At 39.5% G+C, this 20,489-nt stretch overlaps 1 protein-coding gene across 1 annotated transcript in view; it reads right to left on the bottom strand.

Moving 5' to 3' along the window:
- The window catches only part of Rap2a (RAP2A, member of RAS oncogene family), a 42,898-nt gene extending 30,645 nt beyond the window's left edge, over nt 1-12,253 (bottom strand). The window contains exon 1 of the mRNA XM_004870851.4: nt 11,668-12,253. Within this exon, the coding sequence (XP_004870908.1) occupies nt 11,668-11,981 (314 nt within the window). The 5' untranslated portion in view covers nt 11,982-12,253. The remainder of the gene's footprint in view (nt 1-11,667) is intronic.
- Between the last annotated feature and the right edge of the window lie 8,236 nt (nt 12,254-20,489).

Genomic DNA, 20,489 nt, shown 5'->3' with positions numbered 1-20,489 from the left:
TACAACCTCACAGTTCTACATAGCAAACAGTACTAACTGCTTTCTCAAAAGTTACACTATCAGTATTTTTTGTTCAGTGACTAAATGCTATCTTTCTCTATACTGCAATAGCATTTAGTAATGAACATTAGAAAATTACTTCATTTTTATATTCTTGCATAGTTTTGTAGGAAACTGGAAAAGCAGGAGAGAGATAATTCATTTTAAAACATTAAGCAGATAGTTCTATTTAGTGTTCTTAGAAAAAAATGATTCAGGATGGTGCTTCTAAATAATGTGTGATGAGATCTCTTGGTGGGTTATGAAGAGCACTCAAAAAGTGAATAAAATGGAAAAGAATAAATACAAAATGTAATATAGGTGACAAAGCAAGTTTACTGTTTCATGAAACACTGGTTTTAGTTATTTGTATTCATGCCTATATATAATATATATGTAATATAAAATTTATTTCTTACTGATGGCCCTGGTTAAAAAAAATGTGAAAACCACTGCTGAACAGTCCAGCAGAAGACAACAGATTTTTCCCTAATATTTTGTTTTGTGATAGATAATAATTGTTATGGTTTATCTAGATTCCCCCAAGAGCCTCATGCACTCATAAGTGGGGTTTGTGGAAGGTGATTGGATTACAAGGGTTTATAACCGACTTGCTGTTAGGTGGAGTCTGGCTGGAAAAGGTGGGTCACTGGGGCCTTGGCCTGGGAGGGTTATTTTCCTTCCCAGCTCCTCCCTTCACTCCCTGAGGTGAGCATCTTTTCTCTGCTCAGGCTTTTGCACCATACCATTCTGACTTGGAGCTGGTTGACTATGGACTGAAACCTCTACAAACCAAAATAAATTCTTCTTCCTTTAGGCTGAGGATGTTGGGTATTGTGTCTCAACGATGGGGAACGTGATTAAGACAGATTTGGGTATCTGAGAAGTGGGGTTGTTGTGGTGACTACCTGACTATGTGACTTGGAAGCCTTTAGAAGTGGTTTGTGAGAGGAGTTTGGAAAGGTTTGGAGATGTAGGTTGAAGTCAATGCTGTAAAATGAACTTGATGAGATTCTTGTTGGAGCTCAGAAGATCAGAATACTCATTAAAAAACAAAACAAACAAACAAACAGATGAAAAAGACCAGGCTTGGAAGGTTTCAGTTAGGAACAAGGACTCCATTGGCAGTTGGAGTCCAGGCCATAAGTGTTAAGCTCTGGCAGAAAATTTGTCTACATCTTGTTCACATATTGTGAGATTTTGAAGGAGACTAAGGATAGCAGACCAACTGATCTGGTTGAGAAAATTTCAAGGCAGCTCAACATTCAGGGTGTGGCACGGATTTTGTCAGGTTTTTTTTTTTTTGAGATAGGGTCTTGCTATGTAGTCCAGGCTGGTCTTGAACTTACTATGTAAATGAGGCTGGCCTTGAACTCATGGTGGTCTGCCTGCCTCATCCTCCCAAGTGCTGGGATTACAGGCATGTGCCACCATGCTGAGCTTGTCAGGGAGGTTTCAGCCAGCTCTACATTGAGAATCAAGAACAAATGGCACAGCTGAGCAATTTTAAAAGGTTTGAATTTCATCAGAAAGGAGGCTCCTATAAACCCAGGATCTGTAAAGTCAAAATAGAAGAGAACTTGTTTGCTGAAGGCATGTGAGGAAAAGGAGAGGCCCAAGCTTCTCAGGCTCAAAATTGCAAAAGTGAAAGACTTTGCTTTCAGAGGTGAGCCCCAGAGAACCATGTTCCAGAATGGTGGAGGCATAGAGAATTTGTTCCTCAGGAATGGGTTCAGAGTGCTCAACAATCCAGCCACTAGACTCCTATATCCAAGAGAGAAGGAAGCCTGGCTACTGCTCCAGCTGGCAGCAGACTTTGGCATCAACCACATGGTGCTAGTTTTAGGTGTATACAGCATGCAAGAGTTGTGGGGTCAGAAAGGTTTCCACCTAGAATTCAAAAGAAGGCTGGGGAGGCCAGTGTGGCTCTGAGCAGGTAGTGTTTGAAGCTGTGAGTGTGAAGACAAAAGTGCAGGTGACACCCCCCTCCCACAAAGCTGGAGAAGCCAGGAATATAGATGGTCTGAGGAAAGCCATGCAGAGGGGGCAAAGCCAGCCCAAGTGAAAAGCCATGAGGGATACAACCACAGGTAGTGCTACAGGGATGTAGCCACCCAAGCCCTTTGGAGTTCACATTTTTCCAGACTTCCCTGTATGCTAGATACTACAGGATTTAATATTTTGCCCTACTGGATTTTGATCTTGGTTTGGTTCCTGTGTTACTTTTCTCTCGTTGCTGAGACAAAATAGTCAACATCCAAAGTTAAAGGGGGAAAGGTTTATTTAGCTCACAGTTAGTAGAGGTTTCAGTCCATTATCAGCTGGCTCCAAGGCAAGTTGGCAGAAGGGCAATAGTTCATGGCAGTGGAAGCAGCAAAAGCAACAAGAGAACTTAAATGCATCTTTCTGCCCCCTTTATCCCATCCAGACTACTGGGATAAGGGCAGTGCCAAACCAATCACTCACACGTACTGGTTTAGTAATCACATGCCCTTAATCCCAGCATCATACATTCTAGATTCAGCCACCTTCAAAAAAGGCTACTGCATGAAAAAAAAAAAGACTACATGAGGCTTTGGGAGGACATCTGGACACAAGCCACAACACTCCCATTCCTTTCTTTCCAGCTATTTGTACCTTTTGGAATGGAAATGTTTATCTTGTGCCACTGTATGTTGGAAGTGTTTAACTTTCTTCTCATTTTCATAGGGGCTTGAAGTTTGCCTTAAATCTCACAGGAGAATTTGAACTTGGACTTTTCAGCAATGCTGAAACTGTTGGGATATTGGCAACACCTTAGAGATGGACTGAATGCATTTTGCTTAAAGGGAAGCTCATGAGTGTTTTAGGGGCCAGAGGTGGAATGTTATAGTTTACTTTGGACCTTGGTTCATGAACTTAATTCTTTCCATGATTCTGGTTGCAAATCGAATTGGATGAGAACTGAATCAAATTTCTCAATAAAGTCAACATTGAATCTAATCATTGGATTTGATTCTCTTCCAATTTGGTTTTTGATCAGAATTGTGAACAGAATTAAGTTCATGAACCAAGGTACCACTGTATATCTAAAATGTCCCCAAAGCCTCATGAGCTTCCAGGTGGGGCTTTTGAGAGTGGCTGGATCATAGGTGTGTGATAATGGGTTAAGGATGTGATAACTAGATTAGTCTACCAATTGGTTTGGCAATGCTCTAGGTATGGATGATGGGAAGGCCTACCCTGGGTGTGGGTGGCACCATCCAATAGGCTTGTAGACTGGGTGGGATAAAAGGGAAAGAAAGGCTTGCTGCTTGCTGCATCCTTCCTGCCTGCCATGAACTGTTTCTCCTGTCATCCCAAAACCTCTACAAATTGTGAGCTAAAATAAACCATTCCTCCTTTAATTTGGGGTATCAGGTATTAAGCCTCAGCAATGAGAAACTTAAGTAATTAGGACATTCCCAAACCATGACTTAGTACAATACACTAATGACGACTGATTCACACACCTTGTCCTGATGAACATAATTGAAAACATTTGTGTTTTACAGCAACGACCTACAATTTAAACTGAAATGTTGCTTTTTTAAGGAAAAAATAAAGGTTATATAGAATATTGGGCCCAGTATTTCCAAAAAGGTTTCAATCTTTCTGGTGGTCAAAGTTCAATCTATTTAGTATTCAGTAAATACCATGATAAAATGTTAGCAACTTGAACTCTTCCATTTTCAGATATTTTGATTTCTTTAAACTTTACCAATGTACAGTACTAGGTTCACAAATGCTTCTGTTTGTGAATAACTCGGTTCACAAACAGAAGCATTCAGTAAAATTTTGCTTCCATTTGCGAACTCCACATTGGGCGATGAAGAGGACCATGGCCACCTTCCCTGCACGAACAAGAATGGGGCCTTCATCACCATTATCATGGAATGAAGTAAATTTGTGAGCTGAGGTACCACTGTATTGATGTTTTACTTACATACATTAATGAAATGCAGATGTCTAAGCTCATAGCATTACCATTATTGATATCAATCTACTAAAAAGCTCAGTTTGATCTGGTAAAGCATAAAGGTATATTTAATTCTAAAGCTGAGAACTTTTTTTTAATGAAATGAACCACAACTGTCAATTTAACAAAGGCAAAAATATTTATGGCATATTTCTGTATGCCATTAAAATGTCATCACACTTTTCTTAAAAAGAAATCCTATGCCTATATGTTTACTTTTGTTAACTATTCAGCCTCTAAGTTTTATCTTTGAAAGTCTACTCAAATTCGAATATTTTCCCAAAAGATTTATAGCATTCACAATTCTTTTCTTTTTCTTTTTTCTTTTTTTTTGGTACTGGGTATCAAACTCAGGACCTTGTGCTTGCAAGGTAGGTGGCAGAACCACTGAGCTAAATCCCTGGCCCTGAATTCACAAATCTTTTACTACGATAGGCCTGAAAAATATAGGTACCTTTAAAAAAAGATAAGAGAAACAAATAATAGGATAAAGTCAAAACAGAAGGAAAGAAAACCCAGAGTGAAGTTACTCATTTTTCCCTTAGGGCCTAGGTTCTGAAGATAGTGAGAAAAGCAGTATAACATTAAAAATATACTTGAAAAAAATTCCCTTAAATTAAGTAGTATACACATTTTTTGGGTAAAGATCTTTGACTACAAATATGTATAAATATATATACTTTAATGTGCCATATATAATTTCCCCTACAATAAATTATTCAAGTGTATTACTACTGGGAAAAGTTAGCAAATAAAAACTCTAATTATGTTGGTTCTTTCTGTTGGGAGTGTCACCTAGAGACATTTTAATCAGTTCCTCTATGTCCTCCTTCATGCTTAGTAATTAATTTATGATTTTTCCTAAAATATAGCTAGAAAGTCAACACCATGCCCTTGCTAATGGTCTGAATGTCATGACAGTCATGTCACCTTTCAAACTGTGCATTTGATGCTTTTGCTAGATTCTCAATATGCAAGAATTGGTAAACGGTGAAAGATTTATACGATCTGAAGAGAAACCAGAGTATTGCAAGGGGAACTGGTATCTTTTGTTCATGTGCAGGAGAATGGTTGGGAGCTAGCTATTTAAATTGTTTTGGCCCCCTTCCACTTAAAAACATAAATCATTATAATGATTTCTCTGATTACAGATTTTATTGATGCAATTATCATCAAAATCTTAATGAGAAAATGCTTAAAGTCAAAGCTGTTGATTCTTTAAGGTTCATTATTAAACTCTACCCAGTTCCTCCTTTCTTCAACTGGAGAGAAAAACGCTTACACAGAATATTAGAGCTGAAGGTAGAGCATCCCTTATCTGTAAAGTGAACTTTAAAAATTACAGTCCTGGGCTGGCAAAGAGGAAACTATATAGTAATATTCTGATTTTACAATGCAGCAAAAACTAAGATTTCCCTTTTAGGAAAAAATTTTGGACCCGAAAACATGACATACAAAGTTTTAGTTAAAGTCCTACAAATCTATTCTTTGATGGTGTCTCTAGTTAAGAATATTGTTTTATATATTTAATAATTTGCTAAGCAGATAGATCTCATGTTAAGTATTGTACCAGAAAAAAAGAGAATGAAAGAATGAATGAATGAATAAAGAGGGCAGAAAGAAATTTTTAGAAGTGACAGACAAGTTTATACGATGGTCTGGGGTAGTGGTTTAATGGATCCATGTTTATAAACAAATCAAGTTGTATGTATTAAATATGTGCAGCATTGTGTGTATCAGTCATAGCTCAATCAAACGGTTTTTCAAAAAAGACATAAAGTAGGGCCGGGGATTTACTCAGTGGTTCCGCCGCCTGCCTTGCAAGCGGAAGGACCCAAGTTCAATCCCCAGTACCAAAAAAAAACCAAACAAAACAAAAAACCTTCAGACAAAAAAGATATAAAGGTTACAAAAAACACTGAGCTCCTGGAATCATTTTTAAAACAAATTTCATCTTTTTGACCACTTGAATAGCTGTTACTATTCATATTATTTTCCTTTCCTAACTTATTAGTTACACTGTTTTATACTATCAATGTTTTTAACACTAATATTCTATTTTGTAACCATATCCTCAGTTTATAAATCTTAGTTTTGTATATATTTAAGTGGGTACAGCTCTTACCATTAGTCCTCTTCTCCATACTCTAATTCTTTATGTTTGATTGATACGATTTAGTCATCAAATTTTCATGATATGTACTTATTAATTTTAAAAATGACTTATGGTTATTAGGGTCTGTACCTTGGAGGCCCAGCTTTGAATTAAATTTTGGTTTATCTCTATCTAGTTGTTGGGAAAGACTGATAATAGAGCGCCATAAGTTTCACTAACTTGGGACAGACATCATTTACTATATTCTCTGGTTTCATTTCTACATTACCAATTAGTCATGGGCCAAATATCAATCAGCAATGTGCTTCTGCCTTAGAGTAGGTTTTTATGGCTACTTATTTTGAGGAGAAAAGGGCAAACAATCAGATGATTATTTAAATGCTATGAAAATATTAATAATAACTTTTAAAGAGCAGAAACTTTTGGGTAGTACAAATCAATACCTTCTCCCTAATCTTAAAACACTTCATGCCTTCTAGCCTAGTTTACCTTACAACTCTCAAATTCTATCCTTGGCTATGTTCATTCATTTCTAATTTCTATTCCTAGCCATATCTATCAATTTCTACTCTTTATTTATCTATTTTCTCAATCTGAACTATGGAGATGATCCTGAATCTTTATATTCATATATAACCTGACCTTTAAGGCTTTATTCAAATATTCCAATTACTCATTAGGCACAGCTATCTATATGATTACCATCTCCCAAACTGAAATAATTACCCCCAGAATTCTGCCATAATCCTATTCACTTACGTTAAAAATGTCAAGGTTACTTTTGATCTTGCCCTCTTCCACTGTTTGATTAATTCATTTTTAACAAAACTCACATCTCTCTTATCTATTCCTATAGACAGCATATTAATTGAAGATCTTCACACTTCATGGAGATACTGGATTATCACAATATTTATAACTGTTCCTCCAGTTATAAAACTGAGTGGTATATTGCCATTAAGCCAATTATCAAATCACTTCCATACTACTTTATTTCCCTTGACTATAGGATCAAATCCAAATTCTTTCACCTGCTGTAAGTTAGCTTTAATTTTTTTCACCTTACCTCCCCTCACAGTGCCATGTAAGTTCCTAGTGTAGACAACCTGGTCTATTTGACATCCCAAACACACATTCTAAGCATTTCCCATGCCATTTCCTCCAGCTGGAAGACATCATGCTCTGATTCTTTGAGTTTATGTTAAACTTTACCTCTTTTCTTGTTAGCCCAACTCAGACATACTCTCACAGAAAGTTAGCACCGAAGGAAGATTCTGTCCTCCATCTGCAAAATCAACTTTAAAAAACCATCTCCTCTATCTATAACACTAAAATGTTTGGGGGAAACTGAGACTAAAGGACAATACAAATACTTTTCTTTCTGAACATTCCTTATTTTGACATATTTTTATCATTTCCTATGAGCCAGAAGCAATGCTAGCCACATGGACTTAAAATTTAGTGAGAAAGACTATCCGCACATAAGTCAAACAAGTAAATATTGATGAGTGCTACAAAGAAAGGGAAAGGGCAAAAGGGCACTGATGTTGAAAGTTTGTGTAGCTGAGAGAGGGTATGAGGCATGAAAATGTTCTAATGTGGGAAGACAGAAATGAAGTTAATTCAGTTAGAGGCTTCCTCAAGTGGGGAAAAAAAGTCTTTTAAGCAGGGTGAGAGAGTAAGCAGGAATTCACTCTTGCCAAAAGGTGGAAGACTGCTAAGGTAGGAGAGCCCAAAGAAAGGATGGTTAGGGAATTAAAATAAGGCCAGGGTGCTGGAAATCTAACGAGGACTGCAAGAGGTGTGGCTGCAAAGGCAGGGAGCAACAAGCATGCTGGGCTTTAAAGTCACGCTGAAGGTCTCTGGGCTTTATCTTAAAACAAATGGTCCTTGAGTAGCATGTTCCAAGATACTTCAAGTTGGGACTACAGCTAACTCGGGGGTGGGTAGGGGAGAGAAGCAATTATGCAATCAGAAGAATTCTAATTTCAGTAGAATTGAAACATACTCTGCACCTCTATCACTCTGTGTGGGTGATCTCACTCAATATCAAATTAAAGAAAGCGTATGAATTTATACTGATAACCATTTTCAACTGGTCCATTTGGCTTTGACAAAGTGGTCTTATGTGCATTTGTGTGTACCTATAAAGGACGTATGGGCCGATTTTATGTTGTTAAAAAGCAAAAAAGAAAACATCTGAAATTATTACAGTCCAATGAAAAGATCCATTTCACTGTCTGGCTATGGATTAGCACTATGCTTCAAGTTTCTTGCCTTTAAAAAGAAAAAGATTCTTTATAAAGGAAAATATTATAAATATTATATTTATATAATAATAATAAATATTATAAATATATTTATATAATAAATTTATATAATAAAATATTATAAGAGAATACCAACAAAATATCTTCCAAGATTGTTTTAATTGTTTAGTCTCACCTTGCCTATTCTCAGTTTGGATTTCAAAATACAATTTGGATTACAAAATACAATTACTACTAGAAGTGATTTCCTCTAAAGTTTCAATTGTATCAAGGGTAAAATTTAAAGGACTGACAAAGTTACTAATAAAGGAATGACAACTAGAATTTTCTGAATAGTTTCGGTGTACCAGGTAGCATGTTGGGCACCTTAATACACATTATCTAATTTAAATCCAATGACTCTGAAAGACACATAGTATTCTCTATTTTACAGATAAGGAAACTGAGGCTCACAGAAATAAGCATTTCCACAAACTATATACACCTTACACCCATGCCATCCAATTTGGTCCGTAACTATCTGTGACAAACACTTCAAAAAGTGACTAGTTTGATCAAGACGTACTCTAAGTATCACATACCAGATTTCAAAGACAGTTTAAGTACAATATACCCTGTTAATAACTTTGAATAATGATAACATGTTGAAATGGCAATCCTTTGACTATAGTGGGTTAATTGCATTACTTAGATTAACTTTACCTGTTTATATTACTTTTTAAATCAGTTACTAAAAATTTTTCAATTCCTTATTTAGTTGTTCACATTACATTTCTGTTGAACAGTGCTGGCCTGAATGAAAGACTGGATATTGAATGGGCCAGGAGACAGACTGGTACAGAAAATACACGGATTTACGCAGATCTTGGTTTAAATCTCCTCTCCATCAGTGATGTCCTGGGTAAGGTACCACCAAATCTTTCTGAACTTTTGTATCATCTACATTTCGATAACATTAAATCTCTTCAACAACTGTTGTATAAAATATGTAAAGCAGCCAGCTCCCACGCAATGGCCAAAGGGCAGGAAGCAATTCCTGAGTACCTCCTACAACAACCGATTCCTTTAAAAATTGGTCCCCAAATGAGCAGAAAGTTCACTCATTTGAAAATTATGTTTTATTTTTAAATAGGAGGCGTTAAAGAACTCTTACATCTGCCATAATACTATATGGCTTATACATATATGGCGTTATAATAGATGTAATCTTCAGTTAATCCTCTTTCTCTTTAGATTAAAATTGTTCATGATACTATAGACTGGGAAGCCAGATGAGATTATGGTGAGACATAGAAGGGCGCTAGTGTTTCTTATGTAAACAATAGTTGAATTCCAGTGAAAGAGTTTTGAACTCTAATTCAGCTAATCAATGTCAAGAACTGAGACTACTGAGTAAAACAGTACCTAGGTGAGTAGAATTTTGGATCACAGTGCAAACAAATAGTGTCCTAGCACACAGGCTAACCCTGTGGACTGAAAAAAGTATTATTACTAAGAAAAGCAATCTGCACTATATAAGAAATTACAAAATTACGTGGCCCATGCTATCCAGTATTTTGTCATTTCTTTCCCCTAGGCTTGTGTCAAGAAGTTAGCCCTGTAGCAAAGTCTGCGTGCTTTTTTACATTTTTATATGTATGCATTCAAATGTGAACGTGGGACAGCTGGAACATTTACTTGCATTATTTGGCCTAAAACTGCCATGTGGCAATGGATGAGACTGTTTTTTTTTAAACTGAGGGGTATCAGGGAAGGGGGTAATAATTAAGAATTTAAGTCACCTAAATGTAGCCTCTTAAATGTCACATATAGCTTAATGTCAAAATTGTTCATCTCTTATCTATAACACATCTTTGAGAAAAAGAGACTGGGAGGCTGGGAATTTAGCTCAGTGGTTTTGCCACCTGCTGCGTAAGTGCAAGGACCTGAGTTCAATCCCCGGTACCAAAAAAAAAAGAAAAAAAAAGACTGGGGAAATAAAACGCTATTAGAGTCACAGATTATAATAAACATGAGAGTATTCACTGTATTTTAATTTACAATTTAACACAAGAAATAATCTTTTAGTTTAGCTTTTAAAAGGCATACTCAACCAGATGGAGTGGGGCAATGGGGAGAGGGCTTTTCTTCTAATCTATGTTGCATTAAAAACCCAGTACCTGTAACAAAATTTTTAGCATCTCCTGAGTAGAATGGACTTGATCCTGGCCCTTTGAAACTAGTAGACTCAAACTGATTTATAATGTGCTGTACCTACAATACACATACAACTATCTTTAGCACATGTCTTCCAATTTAGGACTACAGGTAGAATAAAACAGGAAAAAAGAAAATGACATAGCATTAGCAGCATTAGCTAACAAAGACCAGACAGTCCTGGACAATTAAAAAACAATTAGAAAAAAATCTACCCAAACCCTGGCAATGTTACATTTCTAAAACTTAAAATTACAGGGAAAAATAAACTCCGTCAATTTAACAGAAAACAATCAAAACTTAAGAACACCTAAGCTAACAGACATATTTCCAGAATGTGTATTTTAGAAAGGTTTATCAGGAAAGAATTTATTTGCATTAAGTTTAAATTAGTTTATGCTTGAGTCAAACCTTTGAAGAAACTTGCTTTATTTCTAGGAATCCCTTTTTGGGGGAGGAGAGGAGGGAAATGGCTAGATTGAAGAAAAAAGTTACGCCTCGTGCTTTCAATATGAAGGCCCTATCTGTGCCCCGATAGACTAATACTCTCAGCCCTGCCGAGCTGTTCCGTCTTCAGATAATTTGATCTGTCTCTAAAGTTTTGCACTAAAGAGTTCATTTTTTGCAAAACGCCTCGGCAGCACTGAAGTCGAACTGACACTAGGAACAGGATCCGTGTGTGCAGCGTCTGCTGTCAAAGCCTGCAAAGGTGTACCTAACCTGTGCGCGTCCCACCCAGGGAAGGCTGGCCCTGCTCCCGCAGCGCCCTTCTCCCCCACACACCCCCATCCCTACAAGTTTTAAACTTTGTTTCCTTCGGGGATCTGCACCAGCGCTACTAACGCTGTCCAGGAGACAAAGGGCCGTGCTGTGTGGGTTCACGGGATGCCAAATTTTTTAGTTGTGAAACAAAGCGCTCCGATTTGAGATTCAGGAGGAGGAGGAAGAGGAGGAGGAGGAGGTGGAGGAGGAGGAGGATGGAGAGCACCGAGGCGGGCTTCTCCCGAGACGGCTCCCCGCCCGCGCCCGCCCCGGCCCGGCCCGCTCACCGCTTCACGCGGATGATCTGATCCCGCATGGGCTTGATGTCCTGGAAGCTCTGCTGGTTGACCAGGCTGTAGACGAGGATGAAGCCCTGGCCGTTCTTGATGTACAGGTCCCGCATGGACGCGAACTGCTCGGTGCCCGCCGTGTCCAGGATCTCCAGCACCGACGGCGACGAGTCCACCTCGATCTCCTTGCGGTAGAAGTCTTCGATGGTGGGGTCGTATTTCTCGATGAAGGTGCCGGTCACGAACTGCACGGTCAGGGCGGATTTGCCCACCCCGCCCGAGCCCAGCACCACCACTTTGTACTCGCGCATCGTCCCTCCGCGGGCGCCGCCGCCGCCGCCGCCCGCGACATAGACCTGCGCCCGCCGCGCCGCGCCCGGACCTGCCCCGCGCCGCCCTGCTCACGGCCGCCGAGGCCCCCCGGGTGCCGGCGGCGGGGCGGCGGCTTAGGGCGCAGCGGCCCTGGGCCTAGGCATGGGCCGAGCCGGCAGCGATGTGGCCCCGCGGCGCCGGCAGGGACCGAGGGTGAGCAGGAGCGCGGAGGCGCTGGAGCCGCCCGAGCCGCGGGCCCGCAGTGCCGCCCGTCCGCGAGCCCCGCCCCTCGCGCTCCACGCCCAGCTCCCCGCCCGCCGCCGCCGCCGCCGCCGCCGCCGCCGCCGATTCCCAGGCGCAGGAGCGCGCGCACCAGCCCAGCCGCAGCTCTGCCGGGGGCGGGGCCGGCGGGTAGGGCGGGGCCGCGACCAAGCCCCGCCCCGAGGCCAGTCGCCTAGGCGACCGGTCCCGCGCGCTCCCGAGGGGCCCTGCAAGGCGCGGAAGCTTCTGCCGGCGCTTAGATAAACAAGCACAGACGGAGTCCACCGGACAGCACCCCACCGCGCACCCCGACCAAGCACGGCCTGCGAACTGCGCGTGTGTGCGCTGCTCGCCTCAGGCGGGAGCTACATCCACCTGTGACACCAGTGCTCAGGATTTGAAGGAGCCGAAGTGGAAGAGGGGCGAAAGGGATCTCCAGGCTTGAATCTGAAGCCGGGAGTGAGAAAGAGAGGTGCAGCGTCCGAGGTGGGGGCACCATGACGTGAACACCAGGGGTCGACACCACCCAGTCTGTCAGCATTCCGGGGAATTTGGCTTTATTTTGTATAAACCTGAAGGTGTGAACCGTTGTGTAAGGGGATGAAAGCCTCCAAGCCTCTGCCCGAGGTTGCATAAACACGACAAAACGAAGCCCAGTTTCAAAGGTCAGGACTCTGAGGCAGGGGTGACAGCACGCCTAAGGGGCTAGTCTGCGGCGCCCAAACTTACGCACCGTCCCCGCCCGATGACGTCGCCGCGTCCCCGCCCACTCCCTCTAGCCCCGCCCCCAGTGGCCGATAGAGGTGGAGTTCTTCCCACGCCGTCAGCCTAGGGCGCGTGGAAAACCTGGAATGCGGACTTTCCAGCGGCAGCTGGAAGGCCGGAGGACACCTCAGCAACAGCCCGCTGGGAGCATCGTGTAGGAAGGTGGGATTCAGTCTAACCAATCAGTTTACGATTCTGGAACCCATGGTACCACTCACGACCTATTAGAGAGAGAGAGAGAGAGAGAGAGAGAGAGAGAGAGAGAGACGTCTTCTACCACGTGATGGCTTCTCTTTCAACCAATCGGGAAAAAGTTTAGTCGTAGGACCCGCTGACCCTTCTCCCAGAGCCTCGCCGGGGAGGGCGGTTACTCCTGCACACTCTATGATAACCAATCACAGGTGAGCAGATGAATGACGGAGGTTTGTGCTGAGCCAATCACAACTCGCGATTCCCTTGCCTTAGAGGGCGGGTGGTATAGAGTGAGGGCGGGGGCTTCTCCGGGTTTGGGAAGGGCCGAGATTGGAGGGACAGTTGCAGTGCCAAGTTCTGGCAAAGGCACAAGTTCTTTGGCAAGCGAGAGTGATGAATTCCGTGTATTCTGCCTAAATGATGGGCATGGAGGTGGTGCTGCTGCATGTAGGCTAGATCGTGGGCTGAATGGAGAAAACGCGGACTTTTGTCTTTAGGCTGAGAAATTTTCCGGTCCTTAAAGGAGATAATCGTGCTGCAGTTGCATTGGTCCATGCGAGCCTCTAGAACGTTTTTCTTTTATTACTCAGTTTTAAAAATCATCATTCTGTCTCCAGCATTAGATCTTAGGTCCACAACCTTTCCCAGCTCTATCGTCAAATTTAGGCGACTTTTTATAGCAAACACCCTGGATGATGATTTTTGAATAATTGATTTTGCACTTACTTTAAAGCGTTCCTTCTGGAACTAGCCTTCCCTCTTCCCCGTCACATCTCCTGAAAAGAATACACTTCTGCAATTCTAATATTTGATCAGTGTATACCTCTCCACTGTTCCTCTTTCCCACAAGATCATTGTGGAGAAGATTTTGGTCTGAGTTTCTGTAACAGACAGGTGTTCTTTTTACCGTCTTTTCTGTCAGTAATCAAACTACTGCAAAGATGTAGTGATTTAGCAGATTTAGCAGTGACTTATTGCTCATTTGCTCCATTATTTTACAATGGATAACTTATGTTTGTACTAGTTGCCATAAATAACAAGAAGTTCTTGATTATGCAATTGAGGGGAAGTGTTCTGTCAATTTTAAAATACAAATTACATTTGTCTCTCACTGAATAAAAATACAGTTGTATCAGTATTTGTGGAGGGTTGGTTCTGGAATGCCCCCTTCATATCAAAATATTCGGAATTTTAAATCCCTTATATAAAATGGCATGTTTGCATATAACCTACGCACATCCTCCTGCTAAATCATCTCAAGGTCATAGTACCTTGTACAATGTAAATGCTATGCAAATAGTTGTAGTGTACTGTTTACAGAATAATGACCAGAATGTCTGTACATGTTCAATACAGATGCAGTTCCCCCCTGCATACAGTATTTTAAATCTACAATTGGCTGAATTCATGGATATGGAGGGCTGACAGTATAAATCAGTCATTATTCCTTGATTATGTATTATCAAAATATGAGATGTTAAGTCTGAGCTACCAGAATGGGCAGCAAAGGCAAACTAAGAAAAACAAAGAATCAAGAATGTTTTAAGAGAAGCTGGGAATTTAGCTCAGTGGTTTCGCCACTTGCTGACAAGCGCAAGGACCCGAGTTCGATCTCCGGTACCAAAAAAAAGAATGTTTTAAGAGAAATTGAAACTGAAGAGGATCTGATATGTTAATCTAAGCTAGTAATACAAAGAAGTGAATTAAAGTTGAGAGGGCTTGCATGGATGCTTCATGTCTGATTACTTTGGCGGGGATGTTTCAAGACCATGTTATAGGTAACCTAGCTTTTTAGAAGTCTCATATTTTGTGTAACACTAGTATGCTTTTTTGTGGTTACTTTAGCTAAGCAGTTACATTCTCCTGAAGAGACACACTGTCTCTTGTAAGATTCTTTTTTTTTTTTTTGGTATTGAGGATCGAACTCAGGACCTTGTGCTTGCAAGGCAGGCGCTGGAACCACTGAGCTAAATCCCCAGCCCTTCTCGTAAGATTCTAATTGTGTATCTTAGTGATAAGAAATTCTTGAACTTGGTGGAGATTAAGTAGAGCCAAGAAATATCAAACTTTCTCTCTTTTTACAGGTCAGATACCCCATCCAGTTTTTTGCATTACAGTGGAGCTAAAAATTCATTCACTTTGCAAAGAATAAAAGTCCAGTGTTTGCTTTTTGTTTTGATTTTTGGCTTTTGAAATTTGCTTTTGGATTGTGATTCCAGAAGTAAATTTAAGCAGCTGTTTTCATTACTCCCTTCAAAGCTGGCAAACTCCGGATTGGAGGACATCTGATAGAAGTTGTCATAAAAATATTGAGTGGGCTTCCTAGTCACTCCACCTAGCATAATAGAGAGTAAAATAGCATTTTTTTCTTTTCTCGGGATATATTCTTTGACTTTTAGTCATACTTTTTTTGGTAAAAAGCGTAGAGACTGCAGCCCATCGGGTAGTTGCAGCTCTTGTGTGTTTCTCATATTGACAAGTCTGTTTTCACTCTTAATGCCACAAAGAGGCATAGAAACAACAGGTAGGAGCATGTTTTGTCACCCCTTCTGACTTCTGGTATATACTTGATTTGTTACTGTATGTGCAATACTGGTCGAAAGATTAGGTCTTGTAAGAAGGATGTCAAGACCTATAGAGAATTTTTGAAGATGAGTATGAGATGGAGGTCTATTTCCTGATCCCTTAATTATTTATATACCAGAATAAGCTCTATTGCAAGAATGATTTTAGAACTAAAAAATTATGTCTTCATTCATTTGTTTGTAGGGAAAACCAAAATAAACATGAGCTAAGACAAAACTGACTTTCTCCAAAAGTGGTAAATCTCTGTGATAGTGAAAACCCATAACTTCATACGGACACTGCAGGGTCCCTTTAGTTACAGAGTCCCATTCTTGAGAGAAGAAAGGGAGAAAGAGAAAAAAAAAAACTTCATTTGCCTTCTCACTACAGGATCTGAAAGAGAGTTATCTCACCTATCTCCAGATACCCTCAATTGTCACAGTTGTGTTACCATGGAAACTCGGCTCCTTTTCTTTCTGTGAAAGATGTTGAAATAAGTGGAATGAAGTGGGAAATATACTGCATTCTGGGACTTCCTGATGCCAACAAGAAGGAAACATGCACAGGATTTAGTATAAACAAATTAGTAGAAAACATTTGTGATGTGATCAAGAGTTCATGCTATTATACCCTGATTCCTAGTGGTCCCTTTGCAAGCCTGCACATCTCTGATTAGTCATAAAAGGGAAGGACATGTCAAATACACCTAACACCTATAAATGCTGCTGGCAATTGTGAAGGGAAAAGATGAAATTTTCTTTGTCTCCAAGTCACATACTACAGCTGATAAACAGAACTATATGGTCAGGGCTGGGGATTTAGCTCAGTGGCACTGTGCCTGTCTTGCAACCACAAGGTCCTGAGTTCGATCCCTAGTACCAAAAATTAAATAAATAAATAAAGCAGAACTATATGGTGAATGGAAAAGAAGGGGCAAAATAAACCTGTTCTCCTTTTGAAAATTTGACATGTCTTGGTGCTTTTGAAAAGAGGATTAGAATGCAAACATTAAATGAGTGTACAGAAGAATCCACAAAAGAAACCTGTTGGTTGAGAAAGTAAATGTTTTCAAAAGACAACTTTAAGCAGAAAACATTGCTGAAAGAAAAGTTTTAATTACAAAGTAGGAAGAACAAAGAAAAAGCCTGGAGAATCCTAAGAACGTGAGGATTCTGAGGGCAGCAGTGATTTATTGTTGTTCACTAACCACAGCAGAAGAGTGGGCACAATGCTGCTTGCAAACCTAGCGGTTTTCCTTTGTTTTTGCCAGACAAGCTGGGATGGATCAAGATTGGACATTAATAGCAATGCTTTCCCTTCTGATTAGTCCAGAAGTAGACATGTGACTCAGTTCTGGCCAGGGCTGGCGGTTTCTGGGATTCTGACAAGAGTGAGGAGAGATCCCCATTTTTATATCCTTTCCCTCGGTTCCTGCTTTGCACATTGAAGCTGTGGCCACTGTCTTTGGGCCATGATGGCCTCTGTTTGAGGTAGAAAGCCACTCAGTCTCTGATGGCTAAGGAGATAATGAGAAGAGCCTAGTCCTGGCTGACAAACTAGCCCTGGAAATGCTCACCTTAAACAGCTGGTGTGCTTTGATTTAAATCTGAGTTAGGTTTTCTGTACCTTACAGAAAACCCAACTGTTAGAAAAGTGTAAGGAATTTTAGATAAAATGGTGTTTTAAAAAGCCAAGCATTTATGAGCACTTCCATTCTAATAGTATAAATGGTATATGAAAGACATTATATTTATCAAGTACTTACTGTGTATATTTTTCTGAGTTCTGGGGCTATAACAAGTAAACTATTAGCCAGAAGAGCTTGTATTCTAGCAGGAGGGATAGACATTAAGCAACCAATTACATTATGTAGTAATAGCTATAATTAATGCTAATAATGGAAAATTAGAGGTTACAATGTATATAAAATATTACAAAATTTATGTAACTAAAGAACTAAATAAAAGCACAGAAATATTTTCTGTGTGTATGATAATGATATACATGGTAATAATATAGTTTATACATGAATTCTTAGGGGTTGGGAGAAACGGAGACAATTGTAGTGGGTTAGGCAAGGAAAATTATGTGAAGAAAATTAATATGGAACCATATTTTGAAGAACATGGTCAAAATCTAGGCCACATGGAGAGGAAGGGAAGATATAAGGAGCCCAAAGGGCAAAGGAATGAAGTAAGGATGAGATAAGGGAAATATAGAATTACTTAACTCTTCAATTCTCTGTAGCAATAGCATTCTAGGGATGCCACTGAGGGAAAAAGTCAGAAGCCAAAAGTCTCAAAGCAAGATTATAAAAGGTATTAAACCAATGTAGAGAAGACTAATACAGAAGAAAAAGCGGTACTACCAGGGTGCATTTGTAATTAAGGCATTATTCAAAATAATGAATAATTTATAATGTGGGCATTATAAACAAAGTGTCATAAGAAGTCATCATAGACTGGAGGGCATGGAGAAGGAGAGATTTAAACTTTCACAAACAAAACTAGAAAATGAGGAGTAGCAAAAAAATGAAAACAGGAAATAATTTTTGTTTTAATAATTTTAATTTTTATGGTAGCTGTTATTGACATGCATTGTGTGAAAATGAATGGAATTTGATTGAAAAGAAACATTTCATTTCAATAGACTAGTAATATATAAAGGTAGGCCTTTTAGTAAATAATGTAATTTAAAGTGTTTTCCTTAGAATACCTTATGTACCTTGCTGTAGAAAAATATTTTCAACAAAAAAGCTATAAGGAATAAGAAGTTCCAGGTAGGGCCGGGGGGTTAGCTCAGTGGTTCCACTGCCTGCCTCGCAAGCACAAGGACCCCAGTTCAATCCCTGGTACCAAAAAAAAAAAAAGAAGTTCCAGGTAAGTGAAGCACTTTGAAAAAAAAAAGATGTTCCACATGTAATAGTACAAAAACAATAAATACTTGGTTATAAAAATCAGTTTTGAGACATTATGTGTTTTCTGGTCAAATATGATTTTTGTGGTTTTTTAAATGCTATTTTCTATACAAATACAAGAATTTCTTTAAAAATGAAGCTACAGCAGGCATATGAACATGTCTTGATATTATTGGACATAGAATTTACCTCTTGCTTTCTGTGACCCCAAAAGTAACCCAGACAGAACTCTGTCATAACACCAGTAGGACATCATTGCTCTGTCTTCTTGTGTAACTAGAATTGGGATAGTTATTTGGTCATTTTTGTTTTAACAGCACTCAGCGCAATGCCTAAAACATTGTGGAAATTTACAAAATGTTTGTAAACAAATGAAAATTGAACAGACACTAACTTTGCTTCTAAAAATCTTATTTTTTGCACACAGAGAAGATGAAAAGAAAGGGAAAACAATTTCCTCTAAAGTTAGCTGTATTTCCAAAGAAGCTTCCATCTCAAGAAGAGTAGGTCTGCAATAGGTAAGGCAGTTTATGGCTTTCGACTTGAGGGAGTGCCAGAAAGGAACTGAGAAAAACCATTTCTTCTGTTAATTCACTTCTGCCCAAAATTGCACACTTAGCCTTTTAGCCTTTTGACTTAAATATCCCAGTCCCCATTAAAATGTAAGTAGGAAATATGCAGTTAAATTATGCTAGTGCTCTATTGACTTTGGGGCACTCAACTATGCTTACTTTGCTACTAAACAATGAAAATAAAGTAGAAGAGAATAATTTAAATCAGGGCATAAGTCATGGCAGAAGTTGTGTACCCATCATAAGCATGAGAATTCATGAGAATCCACTGTACTCTGTGTCATACCCTTATTTATTTTTTTAATAATAAGGTTCATTTCTTCACATTGCATAACATGCACAGTTACACCCTTCACACTTATTAGCTTCTTGAACTTGATTAGAACAGTCTCTTATTTGTATGAGATTACAAAGCTTTCTTTGGAGCCCTGTCCCTTATCTGATTCTTCTGATTTCTCTTCCACTTCTCACACCATTGTGTTCATTACTAATTTGGAGGCACCTTGAGGAAGACAGAACAGTGTCACAGTACAGGGTCCGTCCAGTTTTCTTTAGGGTCGTCCAGTTATCTCATCAAGGATGACTGTCATCCTATCCTCCCTGGATAGGGAGGATGACTATCCTCTCTGTTATCTTCTCAAACATCAGAAATAGTTTATCATCTTTTGTTATTATCCTAGTCAATGGTTCTCACACCACACAGCCTGTCAAATACAGTTTTAGCCCTTTAATGAATAGTTAATCACATTTAAAAGTCTGAGTTAGTTGTAAAAATCAGTCTTCTTTACTTAGTCAAGTGCTACCTCTGTGTAATTATAGTGCTGGTAAAATTGATTGCGCATTGCATTTGAATGAAAGGAGCTGATCAGTACATTCAAAGATAGTAATTTATTTTCCTTGGTGGACCAGGTAGTTGAACAAAGTTAACTATTCCCTAATTCATGCCACCTTCTCTACATTCTGTTGAGGACTGTTTTATTAGGTTTTTAAATTACTGTTTATCTATTAGGTTTTTAAATAAAGATTTTGGCTATTTTTCACTCAAACTAATGTTTATTAGGTTTTTAAATAAAGATTTTGGCTATTTTTCGCTCAAACTAATGTTTCCAGTGAAAATATTCTTTAGCATATGTAAATTATCTAATGAATAGTAATCTGTCAACATAATTAGATTGTGTGAACAACAGTTAGTACCAAGACTGAAAGTAAGTCCTGCTACATACACTGTCAAAGTG

Source organism: Heterocephalus glaber, unplaced genomic scaffold (genome assembly GCF_053883595.1).
Source record: "Heterocephalus glaber isolate CG9 unplaced genomic scaffold, H.glaber_assembly_v1.0 deba00001577, whole genome shotgun sequence".
Classification (NCBI taxonomy): Eukaryota; Metazoa; Chordata; class Mammalia; order Rodentia; family Bathyergidae; genus Heterocephalus; species Heterocephalus glaber.
The sequence above is the reverse complement of the archived record's forward strand: the minus strand, read 5'-3'. Positions and strand labels throughout refer to the sequence as shown.